General features: G+C 31.2%; 1 protein-coding gene across 1 annotated transcript in view; it reads left to right on the forward strand.

The window, feature by feature from the left end:
• Positions 1-13361, forward strand: part of LOC132707604 (KH domain-containing, RNA-binding, signal transduction-associated protein 2-like) — a 284859-nt gene extending 271498 nt beyond the window's left edge. The window contains exons 7-8 of the mRNA XM_060679513.1: positions 4006-4243; positions 7754-13361. Of these exons, the coding sequence (XP_060535496.1) occupies positions 4006-4243; positions 7754-7826 (311 nt within the window). The 3' untranslated portion in view covers positions 7827-13361. The remainder of the gene's footprint in view (positions 1-4005; positions 4244-7753) is intronic.
• The last annotated feature ends 803 nt before the right edge of the window (positions 13362-14164 follow it).

The following is a 14164-nucleotide window of genomic DNA, read 5'->3' on the forward strand; positions in this document are numbered from 1 at the left end:
AAATGAAATTTTCAAAATGTCTCCCGGGCCGGAGGACTATACCGCGTATGCTTTGCACAAGTGGATGTTTTGGATGGAGTTTTTTCCCTGCCCAATTTTTTTTTTTTGACAAAAACACTAAGTATCATTTCAATTTCACGTGAAACTTTTCTGCATAGCACTTCTTGATGAATAATGCAGTGCAAAAATAATATATCGTGTTCTGGTTGTAACTCTTTTACTTTGTCGCGAATATGTTTAAGTAAGCCTACATTTTTCCCTGTTAAACTAGGACAACCATCCGTAGTGACGCTTACTATTTTATTCCAAGTTAAACTTACTTTAACTAAACACTCTTCAACAGCGAGAAAGAAATTACTTTCTTATTAATGTTTGTAAAAAGATATTTTACCGTCCAAGCGTCATTGAAGTTTCTGCATTCCAAATCAACTTTTCTTTTTTTAGATTGACTCATTTTACAAAGGTCTACAAATAAATAATTTAATTAATACAATAAAATAAAACCAATGTTTTAAAATTTTACTTACAAAAAGTTCACTTTTTCAATTTTATATTTACAAACTAATATTAGACTCGAACAAAAAAGAGTATGCGATCAGAGCTAAATCAAAATTAACAATACGCGTGATGCGACCTGTCGTCCCTCGAAAAGTGAGAGGAGTGCAGCATATGCCGTCCACACATGCATTTCGAACCTAGCGCGATCTCCTTTGTGTTCGACGAAAAAACCGCCCTGAGAGCGATCGTCGCGAGCGACCCGCATGAGAATCGCGCGAGGATTGTTTCAAGCTTGCGACATGATCGACACTAGTGTAGTCAGCCGACCGCCCATTTTATTACGCCTATTATATATACAGTACGCACACTAATAATGTTGATGTCAACAAAATCTCATAAAAGAGTTTAAAAAAATTTGCGTGCGGAATTTTTCTACGGGCCGGATAAAATTAGCAAAAGGGCCGGATCCGGCCCGCGGGCCGGCTTTTGCCCACCCATGACGTAATCTATTAAAATCCTTTTGCCACACTAAAGGAAATTTTGTTGTAGCCGATCTTCTCATTCCAATTCTCTGCTTAAATTCTTGTTTACGTTCTCCTTCGGTTGAAATCCTTCTGCCAGATATATATTTTTTTCCTTTCCTTCGATATCTGGGACAGATAAAATGTTTTAAGGTAACACGCATTTCCAAAGTTTGAAAAAATCCACATAAATATCATTCAAACTTTATAAAATTCATTTTCAGTCACATCCTGGTTGTAATTTTCTTCAAACAAACCGTTTAGAGATCAGAAACAAGTAATTAAATTCTATGAGTCAACGCTATTTATTTGTATGTATGGATGCATGTGAGAAAAACGAAATGTTGAGGAAAGTGATTTTGGATTTCATAAAAACTGAAACTGAGATGATTCCGTTCAAATTTTCTTTGCAGATATACATGTCAAACTATTTTCAAATAAACAATGAAAACTTCGCGCTTTATATTAGAAGTGGTCAGAATGATACGTTTTGTCTACACAGCCTTTCAACCGAATGGAAACGTTACAAAACTGAAATTTCTACAGTTTTAGAGGAGTAGTACTTTTTTTTGAAATTGAAATTTGATTTGTGCCGTTTTCAATTAGATATTACATTAGATTAGATATTTCAAATATATGAAAAAGTTTCTTCGCCAAGTCTCAAATTTGCACAATTTTTCTATCTAGAAACAACCTTCTCTGCTACGTATTGGACACATACACTTACTTTTGATCCTACAATTTATTCTATGAACCCTTACTACTAATTTTATAATCTACTTACTTAAGGGCGGATTCTGCTATGAATCAAAAAACTAAAAAAGAGAATGGCACAGATGGTTATCCCATTTTTTTGTACCTCCCGCCATTTAGCCGGTATCAACGAAAAACACAGTGTACAATAATATGAATTCAAAATTGCTGTAAAATATAAACAGGCAATCTATTGCATCGCCGGCATCTGTTTATTGAATCTAATCCGTTATACTGCTCAGTCAACCAAAATGAACGAGTCGAAGGCGATATGCGGAAACCGAAAACCTACATGTATTTTATCACGGACGTATTCGCGCAGATCTGGTTTACGGAGACACTTGACATAATAACATTTTATCAAAAGCGGTTCATTTTTCTCGATGGTGCATCGTGGAGGTCGATCTTAAAAAGCAGCAAATCGAACGCAATCTGTCTCGAGAAATTCCGTTGTAGCCATTTTCAGGAGCGCAGAGTTGGAGGTCGTTGTCGAATTGAAAATATTCTTCTTCTGTCAGAACAATAAACCACCGTGCTTGTACAGTGTGTCTCATTTTTTATATTTTTACTGCTATCTCCATTATTAATGAAGCCAGCGTGTTGCGGTTTTCGTAATCCGAGGCTACCCAACTAACAATTCTAGTATTATAATGGTAATGGTATAAAACAATTACTTGTTTTATTAAACCTGAAAACCTATCGATTGTTCACGAAGAAAGGTAGTTACTCTTATAAAACCCCATATAGCGCTTAAATCGAGAATCTGATAAAGGAGCTGACCAAATTTTAGTCATATATTAAACTTTTACTGCCCATTCATTTGTAACTAACAGCTTGTCATTACCTTTATAAAATGTAAATAAGTTTGATAAAGGCAAAAAATACATTTTCGTCATTCCTATAAAGCATATCCACAGTGCTTGTAAACACCAAACAAAAAACGCCCCGCTTCACGTCTTTTTATATAATTCTAACAATACAATTCATTTCGCCTCGTATTTTGTTTTTACTTTAAAGTTGGCAGCAAGAGAGCGGCCCCATTTTAACACCTAATTTTATTTCAGTTAAAACGCAAAACATTTTTTTTCTCAAAATTTTCTTCCATTTTTATATCGATTAGGAAAAACATAAAATAGGCCGCTATATAAAAAGACGTCATGCTCACCAATATATTAAACACTTTGGAATCTTTTTTAAAAGTTACCTAGGTGTACTTGCGCTTGCATTAAAATCTAAGTTTCCAAAAAGTTATTTATGAAACTAGAAGTAACGGGAAAACCAATTGAAAACCATTTCAAACTAATCAAATGTTAATTATGCAATATATACCGCCACTTTCCAGTTGTTTATTTCTTTATTCTTGAGAGGAGTGTGTTTAGCTCTCTATAAATATCTAGATAAAGTTTAGAATTAGCGTAAACATGCTTTTTGAAATTTTGCAAATTAAATTAGTTGGAAAAAAAGCACCGTTTTGGGAGTTTCTTGAATATTTATTAGGTGCTTTAAGGTTTATATACTTTACTAAACTTTTTAGAAAACCTGAAGTAACCAACAGCATAGTTTTTATAGATGAAGTAACATAAACCTAAACTTAAAGTGTTTTGGTATTTTTTTACACCTCTTATATAACTTGTAATACCGATAGTTTTGTTATAAAAGTATAAAAACTATTCTAAAAGATAAAGTTTCTTATAAACCTTTATAAATATTCATTAGTTGATAACAAGACCTTAAGGCTTCCTCACATGTCAGCCTCTTCTTTCTCTATTCGTAATTTCGAATCTGTCACATATCAATCGCTTCTGTGTCAATGAAATACAATACTTTTCATCGACACAGTCAATCTGGATTATTAGTTTTAGACTGTGGTCTATTATTGCTTAGTACAAATATTTCAAGCATAAAAGCGATCATGAGTTCTCAAGAATAAATGTCATCCTTATCCTGTTTAGCTGTATCTGGTTTGTATTCACGTTTATAATAAAAATTTGATCCAAATACCTTCAAAATTACAAAAGCTATGAGGAAAAAACTATAAACATTTTGAAACGACCTCTAGTTCTGCCACGAATCGTTTGCGAACACATGTTTTTATTCAACGGAAATTTTATTTCAACATGAAAATATGTCATTCAAGTCTGGATATGGAATTTTGAATCATCCTCTATACCTAGTTAACTACCATCTGAGCCAGAGCCCATAAAGATCGAATTTGAATAAGATTACATTCCAGAAACGTCGACAAATTCGAGCGAGACTACTCAACCATTATCCGGCGACCAGGTTACACCGTCGAACGGCCTAAATTCTTCAGGATCTATTCTCGGAGGGGGTCGCAAGAGGCCCCTGTTAGCTGGCTGTGCCAAGTCGGCGATGACGCCCACGAAACGCACCGTGATGGGGTTGTTGGCGAAGGCAAGGGCCGCTCAAGCGAAAGGCCTTGCCATTCCATTTCCGGGAGTCGCTCCAGAGTAAGTAAATTTTTTGAACGTCGCACTGATTCTCCTTTATAAGAGCACCAACAACTATACCTTGGCGCATCGAATAAAATGCAGTTTACCGAAATTCTTTTATTTAGTTTTTTTTTTTAATTGTAAATATTAAATGTTTCATGTTGATTAATTAATTATTTGATCATCGAAAAATGCTGACAACTAAATGTTGAACAGGTGGTTTTTAAACAAAATTAACAAACAACGAGGGGTAAGGGGCAAACTGCAATTTACATCGTAATTCTATTAAAATTCTTGTTTTGTTTTTATCATTTAACAAAATAAATAAATAAACAATATTAATGTTTGATTAGGTATCTACAATTTAAAATGAGTTCATACAAACTCGAAATGATGTATAAATAGTAAAATTCATATATTGCATATTTTACAAAAACCAATCCAAAGCGGTGTTTTCAGAATTTGATTTGGGCATATACGGGATGCATCAATGAGTGACATTTTACTAACGCATATCTTTATTATTTGTCAGGATTCATTATGCCTATGGCATATTAACCAGTTGAGATTATTTTTTATTCCGTTTTAAAATAACGGTTTACTTAAATTAATGAATGTCAACGCTAATGTCAATGTGTTCATGTAGAAAATATATATCGCTACCTTATATACCTGGATTATCAAAAAAACTCCAAACCATTTTCAAGGAACACAAAATTCAAATAGGACACCAAAGTTATAATTTACAAAAAAAAATTCCAGTTGAAAAAAGAAGTAATGTAGTATATGAAATTCTATGCTCTAATTGCGACAAACAAGCCAATATTTAAAAAATAGAATCCACGGACATAAGTATGACAAAAAAAAGATCTCTTCATAACCATTGCGAAAACATCAAACACACATTTAATTTTCAAAAAGTTAAAGTCCTACTAACAGAATGTGATGTGATTCTTCTAAATATATTAACGTTTCGATCGTAATTTCGATCTTTTTCAAAATATTCTTATTTTGTATAGGTGATATATATAACAATTGATGACATCATTAAAAGTGGCAAAAGCTGTTTACACAACTAGGAAAGATCGATTATGCTGTTGGTGTGTAAATAATTTTAACATGTTTAGAAATCGCCAAATTCTTTAAAGTTTCGAGGAATATTTACAAATATCAGGAAATGTTCATAAAATAAAAAATATTTAATCGTATTAATTAAACATATGCACATAAACCAATTTAGGCCAATCGAAGAAATCATCAAAATAACAGCAAAAATCGGCCTCACCTATTGATGAATAATGATATAAAAAAGTGGAATAGTTACTGAGACCAAAGCGAAGCGATCTTGAAAAAAAAAAGAAAATTTAGGTATTTTCAAGGAAATTAAACAAATACACAATCGGACTTGAGACCTACGATGTAGAAAAAAAAGATCGATTACGTCACGACAGTGTTTAATGAACTTAACGTGTCTCTATTGGATTAAGATCCGTTCCGTTAGAAGGAGGTGACAAAACTTTAATGTCATATTCTCCCATCTATTTTTTGGTAGATTTAGCCGTTACATAAGACTCTCTGTCCTGCTGAATGACAAAATCTCCAAGTAGATAACTTTGCTGCACATAAACACGGAATGTAAATAAACTGACTTCAATCAGAGAAAGCGCAAATATTTTGAACTAATTTCAACATCCCCCAAAATATTGACAAATGAATTTACTAAACATTTATTATTTAACATTTACCTAAATTTGTCACAAATTTTAAATGCTTCACACTACATAAACAAATCAAATATTGGCAGTTCCATCATATATCTAAGTATATTAAAGACAGTAGTTGTAGCTATAGTCAATTTACTAAAAATTTCGCCCATTGTTTTCTTTTTATGGTACTGGTCAACAATAATTTCTCGCACTTTTAGATCAGTAGGTTTTCCACGTGCATTATTGTATTTTACTCGTAATTAAAGTATTTATTATCATTACTCAAATGACGAGAGATATTTTTTGTTGACAATACACTACTTGTTCGTCTGTTTCAGTTTAAAGCGTCCTTCGCCTTAAACTCAAGAAACGTGAGGAAAAGCAAGACATGGTTTAATATTTAGTTGTCAGCATTTTTCGATTATCAAATTGAATTAAAAGAAAATTAACTAAAAATAATGCAATAGAATCGCGCTCCTTTTCTTGCAGCAATGAACTGTAACAATGAACTGTAACTATCTTTTCGCCGAATTTCATTTTTGGTGATATAATTTTACTTAAGTGATATGTCCCATATATTTACGCGAGAAGTAGAGGTATAAAACACCACCACCACACCAACAATAATATCCAATATGCTTAACATACAACCAAAGGATCAGTATTGTTTTCTTAAATAATTATTTCACACGTGTCATCCAGAAATTCAGCTGACTTCCGGACTGCTATGAGCTAGTTGGGACCGTGTATAATAATAATAATAATATAATAAAACTTCGTTATTATAATTCTCTTTTACGTCGATAACAACGATCATTAACCAAAGTAATCTTCAAGTGAATATAGTTCTAGTCTCAATAGCATTTTCTTGATAGCTTACTTAAAATTTCTGATTGTGTTGAGACATTTCACAGAACTTAGTTGATGGTAATATATCTTAATGCACTTATTATAAGGTTCTTTTTCAATTATCGAAAGTATGTCATTAGGTAACATGACATTCTGCGTTCGAGTGTCATAATTATGTATTATATTTTCCGTAAACTCATTTCTATTTTTGAATGAAAATATTAGACAGTCGTAAATATAGATTGCCTACACAGTCGTTAATTAAAATTTCTTAAAACCTCCTCTACAATAGTCCTTGTTTTTCATTTTTTTAATTGAACTTATGTTCCCTTTTCGCATAATAAAATCCCGTTTACACCCAAATTTGATGCCATATCGTCTAACAGATTCAAAATTTCTATTCTCATATATGTTTTGTATATGAGGGTCCTAATTTAGACATTTATTTATGAGAATTCCTATAAAAATTTGTAATTTCTATAAACTCAGAATTTGTATTATTTAGCTTTGTATAATGAGGAATCAGGCTGAGTTGACTTTACTTTGTTTTTTTGTTGTTTACTACGTTTTACTGCTATTTACTATTAGTTTGTTTTCCCCAAATCACAAATTTCTTTTATGAAATGCATTTTTGATCTTATTACCTCGGATATGTTTTGTCCAGATACTAGGATGTTTTTTTTCTTCCGCGAAGATTGTAACTAGGAAATTATCTGTTGTTCACATAAAAAATGAATAAAATGCGTAATGATACTTATATACTAACCCGGTATCTCTAACCTGTTTTCTAAAATTTCTGATTTCATAGCTTTGCGTTCATATTGGACAATGACATGTGCTTGTAAATCTGGGGGGACTATTCGATCTGCATTCCCACCTCCATTGTCTTCAAAATGTCTTCCATTACGGAACGTCGTAAATATTCCTGTTGCGGAGGCAGCACAGTTTAACTCGACGCATATTCATGTTTCAGATGCCCGCCAACTTTGATCCCGCTCCTGAGGGAAGACTTCGTAGCCGGCACTGTTAATCTCAACCTAATTTAAGTTCCCAGGAATTAATTCTAATGTAGTACCGAATGGACGGCATCTCAATGCAACGTTGTTTATTTACAATACGGGGTGTTCGGAAAAAGGAAAGACATGCGTTTATAGGCTGAGGAGAAATATTGGGCCCATTTTGCTTTTTAACGAACTCTTCTCTTTATGTTTTCTTATGTTTTTAGTTACGAGATGAAATAGAATTATAACTTTTATATACAGGGTGGTCCGTAATAAAAACAATGATATTAAGCCAAAACATTCTCGTTCTCGTTATTTCTCTATGGCTCTAGCAGTTTTTGAAATATGAGAAAATGAAATATTTAGAAGGCTCTAGCTACACCCTATAATATAGTTATTTCGTGTCGTAACTTTTATATTAGCGCCATTCTGTTGCTTTTTTCTGAAAATTGTGATCGATTGGTGATTTCTAAATAATAAGGGTATACTACATTTATTTCGATAAAACACACCGTTTTTTTTTATTACACTGACCTCCACAAAAAATCGACAACTAAACTGGTCCTGATTTCAAAATTGCTTTCCTGGAAAATTATTGGTTTAATTTTGATCTTTTTTTATATATTGTGGAGTGATTCTTCGGAACATGTCACAAATTTTTAATTTGATTGGGGAATATACGAACTACAACAATGAGCCACCCTGTATCTCAATGAGCGACATTTCACAGACATATTTTCATTATTCCTAGGCATGAGTAATTGTTTATTCTATTTAAAGAAATGTTAAAATATCCTTTATTTAGGTTACTATCAACGTTGCTTGAATGGGTCCATTTCTAATCCATAACCTACCCATTCTTATTGAACTTTTTGAGCCAACTCGGAATAAAATATTATAATGCAGAAATCTCGAAAACGTCATATTTTATCAATATAAATGTAGTATGTCTATTTTAAATAGAAATCATATGTCAAAAACAGCTCGAGCTACAGAGAAAGAATAAGAATAAAAGTAAGCTTTTCTACTCTCATTAATGAGCGATATTTTACTGATGCGTATTGGTTCAATATCACTTTTTCACGACTTTAATCTAGGATTGTTTGCTGTATTTAATAGTACTCCATTTTCCGGGCAACCCGCGCTACTACAATTATATTTAAGCCATGGCGATTTATATGCGATTGCTCAGTTAAAATTTAAAAAAATTGAAATAATTACTACTTTCCCTTGAAATGGGGTTTAAACAAATTTGTGATCAAGTATGGAAGCTGCATAAAGTCTAAAATGAAATCTACTTTAATTCGTAACTATTTGGGAAAATATTAGAAACCCCATTAAATATTTCATTTGGGAAGTGAATAGCAAGCACCCTGACACAATATATAGAAGCTGTTTCATAATAAAATGCTGATCGTTAAGGGTGTAATTCCTTGAATAATTTTAAGAAAACAAATTTTATAGATATAGTATCTTTAAATACACAACCACTATTTAAGAGAAAAAAACGGTTTTTCCTCATTTTCATTGTAACTGGTTTAGATATTTTGTTTAAATTTGCTAAAAATTTGCTTAAAAAAAAGTGGCGTGCCATTTTGTGCAATATACATATTCAGTATTATACTTACCACGACGCTAATGGTGAAAGTAAAAAAATAATTTTAACTCAAGAATAAGTTTAATATGTATGAATCTACCAAACAATCAACAAAATATCTGAAGCAATTTCAAAAACTGTTTATAAAAAATACATAAAAAATAAAGCGATTGAGCACCTTACATTGATATAAACTTTTTTTGTTTTAAAATCACACCCTTAAGGACCAACATCTAATTTTGAAATATCCTGTATATAAAAAATTATAATTTTTTAGGCATGCAAAGTTGTACTGTATTAATTACTTGTGACGCCAAAGAAATTATGACATGAAACTCATGGAGGTTGCCTGTAATAGGTGACTGGAAATGAATACTAATTCTATTTAATAATTGAGGTGAAAGAAATGAGTTTTGCGTTTTTTATTAAGTTTTAAGAAATTGTTGATTTTAGTTTTTATATTTATCAGTTAAAACTAAGTTTACATATTAAAACCTCAACGAATAATCTGATGATGGGACAATCCAGGTTTGGGGAAATTTTAACAGTGGTGGTGAATATCACAAGAAATAGGTACGAGACGAATTGTTTCAGAATACCTATATTGGTTCTTAGGTATATTAAAATATAATGAGTCCCACAAAAAAAACTTGCATAAGTTTTGCATAACATTAACACGAAAATCGCTTGATTGAATGCACAAACGATCTACGAAATATACAGAGCGATTCATAAAGAATAGAGAATCTCTAAAATAGTGATACTAGACTAACCATAACTAACCAAACTATTATGATTGAGCTCAACATGCCCCATACAAATGTCACTGATTTCGGAGATATAGGGCGGTCAAAGTTTAATTTTATTCTGATTTTTTTAATTAATTAAGAAAGTTTTATACTACAATGATAAAAATTGGTAGTTTTAGATTTTAATTTGAAACTTGAAAATCTGAAAGCATGTTCAATTTTTCGTAGAAAAGGTACCAAACTTTATAATAACAATGTTAATAATAGTAACGAAAAAACATCAAATCAAATGTTGGAATTGTCCATCATATAGCTCAATACATTCTAAAATACATTTAAACTTATGATGTTGCTATTTTCTTCTAAGTAGATTTGTCAGCATTTGTCAAATTTACATTTCATAAAATTTTGGTTAGTTTGTGTGCATGTTAATACTTGTGCAAACGTAGTAGCTTATAATAACAAAGGGCGACCTTTTGTCATAGTGAGATGCGTGATATGGGTTTTGTTTTTGCTCAAGCAAATTATAGAAATGTTTACAACCGTTTAGGATAATTTCTCCGAAAAATCAATATCGTCGATGAAGAAAACGAAATTTTAATTCGTGTTCAGAAAAATCCAGTTGTGAATACTTTTCGGTTAAGTGAGGCTACGGGAATAAGTCAATCGTCCATTTACAGAATTTTGAGGATTTTTTTAAATACTATTACCAAAATTGGTATTGTTAAATGTTGGTTTTATATTGCGCCCCGTACCATTTCTAAAATATTTCGAAATGCAAATAGGCGAAAAACCGACATTGTTAGAGGGAATAAACAGAAGTACCTTTTCCATAAAAATTGAACTTGCTTTCAGATTTTCATCATGTTTCAATCATTACCCAACAAATAAAAAAATAGATTTTTCTAAATAATACGCAACTAGCTCCCTATGGGACCAACGTCCAAATAAATTTGAAATTCTTCCAATTTTTATTGTACTACAAAAATTCAATTAAGGAGAAAATTCAGCGACATGTGTATAAGGCATGTTGAGCTAAGTCATAATATTTTGGTGCCTAGTATCTCCATTTTAGAGATTGCTCATTTTTTATGAATCACCCTATATTTAACATAACGAACGATTATGTCTAAATGCTATAATTTTATCCTTATCGTTGTGAAAAAAATACAACCTAGATCTAGCGTTTTGTATTGGAGCAACATTTTTTTCGTTCGTTATGATTGCAACGCAGATATGAAATTTTATTGTTAATTAACAATGGTACTTAAAAGTCAGCCACAACTTCATAAATTATAATTGACGGACCAATGATAAGTATATATATATAAATGTTAAATCAAAATAGATACTATTAAAGTAACGTGTAAGTACCTACCTAGCGGATGCATTTTTTGATGGAGTTACATAGGGTGCAAGACAAATGTTACAGTACCTTGACAACGAAATTATTTTTGATTGTGTATATTTTTAACGTATATTAAAAACAACATATAGATAAGTATGCATGTGTACTACAACGTGAGGCTTTATAAAATTGATCCTTATCACGTAGAGCACGAAATTTATAGCTATTAATAAATGATACAACAGATTTTTATCCACCGTAATAAGTATTATAGCATACCTAATTAAAGAATGTAAAACTTGGAAGCAGTGGTCGTAAGGGTAAAACGGGGGATATTATTTTTACAGCTTGAAGAAAAAGCCGACGATATCCCAAGTCGTTGGGTATATAGCGTAGCCCGTCTATTATGGGATGACACACCTTATCTCACAACCTGTAAAATATCTCAAAAAAAGAGACAAAAATGCTTATACTTTTGAAGTATTATATTATTATACAATATGTCTCAGTTGTTTTAAGTTCTGAACAACTTTTCTTAATAACTTTTTTCTAATCGAATAAATTAATATTTTTGAAAAACGTCGTATACCACTGTATAATATCGATATCTGATCGTTATATTTTAGATTTTAGAACGTTTTTTTTAAGAATAAGTTTATTTCGTAAAATTAATATTAAAATAGTTTCTGATAATTTTAAAAATAAATAAATAAACAGAGTTATCAAAAACATAAAAAATTAAATTAAAAAATCTTTAGAAGCTCTTTTTTTCAAATGAAAAGACCCCATCTTTATAATTTTATCGCATTTGGCATTTAAAAAAAAGGTGACTTTGTATAAGGTTGCCTATTTGAAAAAGTTGTAAAATCAGAAATATTAGATGCTGGCGAAACTGGAGGAAGAAACAATCCAATACTACAGAAGTTGCTTTATATTCATTTGACGATTTTTAATAAATCTTAAAAATTTTGCACGAAAATAACATAAAGTAATTTTTTTTAATTTGTTGGAATGACGCAAATTTTATAAAAAAAAGACATTTGCTAAAAAATATTGAGATGTACAAAAACTTGCAAGAAATAGTGTGGTGAAATGAATACAAAAATAAAATTTTAGTACCCTTAAAGATTATAGTCAATTTATAGAACCCCATGTTATAAAAAAATGTTTTTTTTTCTGAATGTTGCTATCTTTTTAATTTTTTTTATTTGCTATTAGTATTTTCCTTGTAATTTTCACATTAATAAATGTGCACTGCTAGATTGTTTTTTTTTGCCATGTTTTGATGTCATAGCATTTTTACAATTGAAAAATGTTTCATTGGTAATATTCCGAAATCTACAACCAACCTTATACAAACGTCACACTTTTTCAAATGGTAAATACGATAAAATTATAAAAATTGCGTGATTCCATTTAACTTAACATTAAAAAGTTGTTAGTTATCCACGAAAATCCAAATACTCCCAAGACCCAAAATAAACTGGCCAGACTGTACTTTTTAAGCAGATTTTGACACCATCAGGGGATCTACTGACAGTCTACAGCCAGACAGCCAATTTGAGAACTTGACAACTGCTTTCAAGAAAGTGTTTAAAAAGTCCTTAATTGTGCAGACTAAATAAATGTTAATTAATGTTTAGATTAATTCAACGTAGGCTAATTTAGTTGATAAGAGCAAAGCAAAAGAATATTCTCATTTAAATAAATAAATAAAACTAAATTAATCCGCGTAGTTAAACGAATTGCTTGAGAAGCTCTAACGTCACACCCCAGTTTAATGTTAAATCCCCCCACGTTTCACGTTTAAAATTAAATTTAATACTGATAACAAGTAAACGATTTGTGTGTATAACGTCAATGTGTGCATTGCTATAATAAAAAGTTAAATTACAGTAACAACGTAATTTCATTAAACCGATCCAATTCGGTTTCACCCTCAGAGTCGTCTTTAAGATTACCTACAATGTGATCCACGTTATTTTGTATGCAAATATAAGAATCTGCAAAGCCATAAAACAGTATGCCCCATCTATTCGGCACATACATATAGTTTTTTAATAGTATTTGGAATTTAACACTTCCAAAATTTGCGCATTCTGGCATTCAATATAAATAACATTTTGCAACAAATATTTTTACATTTCTCTTTTTGTACTTGAGGGAATAAATTCCACTTCTGGTGCAGCGTGCGTTTTCCTTTATTTGAAGGTGCTTTTATCTTACAGTTTTTCCTGGAATCAATTCATCCCTTGGATACTGTATCATGTGTTTTGAACCAAGTTTCATCTAAGTTTTCTAAGTTCCCAGTTCTTTTTTTGTCTATTTTCTGGTATTGAAATCCTAATTTACATTGATTTCATCTTCTTCTTGATTCCTTTTTAATTTACCCAAAGTAGTAACAATTATTTGAAGGTGCTTTTGTCTTACAGTTTTCCTGGAATCAATTCATCCCTTGGATACTGTATCATGTGTTTTGAACCAAGTTTCATCTAAGTTTTCTAAGTTCCCAGTTCTTTTTTTGTCTATTTTCTGGTATTGAAATCCTAATTTTCATTGATTTCATCTTCTTCCTGATTCCTTTTTAATTTACCCAAAGTAGTAACAATTTGATTTTGACAAAGGAAGTATATTTTCCTACTTATAATCATAATTCGTTATGGTCCACACGGTAAATTACTACGTTTGC

Source organism: Cylas formicarius, unplaced genomic scaffold (assembly GCF_029955315.1).
Source record: "Cylas formicarius isolate icCylForm1 unplaced genomic scaffold, icCylForm1.1 PGA_scaffold_10__41_contigs__length_53128322, whole genome shotgun sequence".
Lineage (NCBI taxonomy): Eukaryota > Metazoa > Arthropoda > Insecta > Coleoptera > Brentidae > Cylas > Cylas formicarius.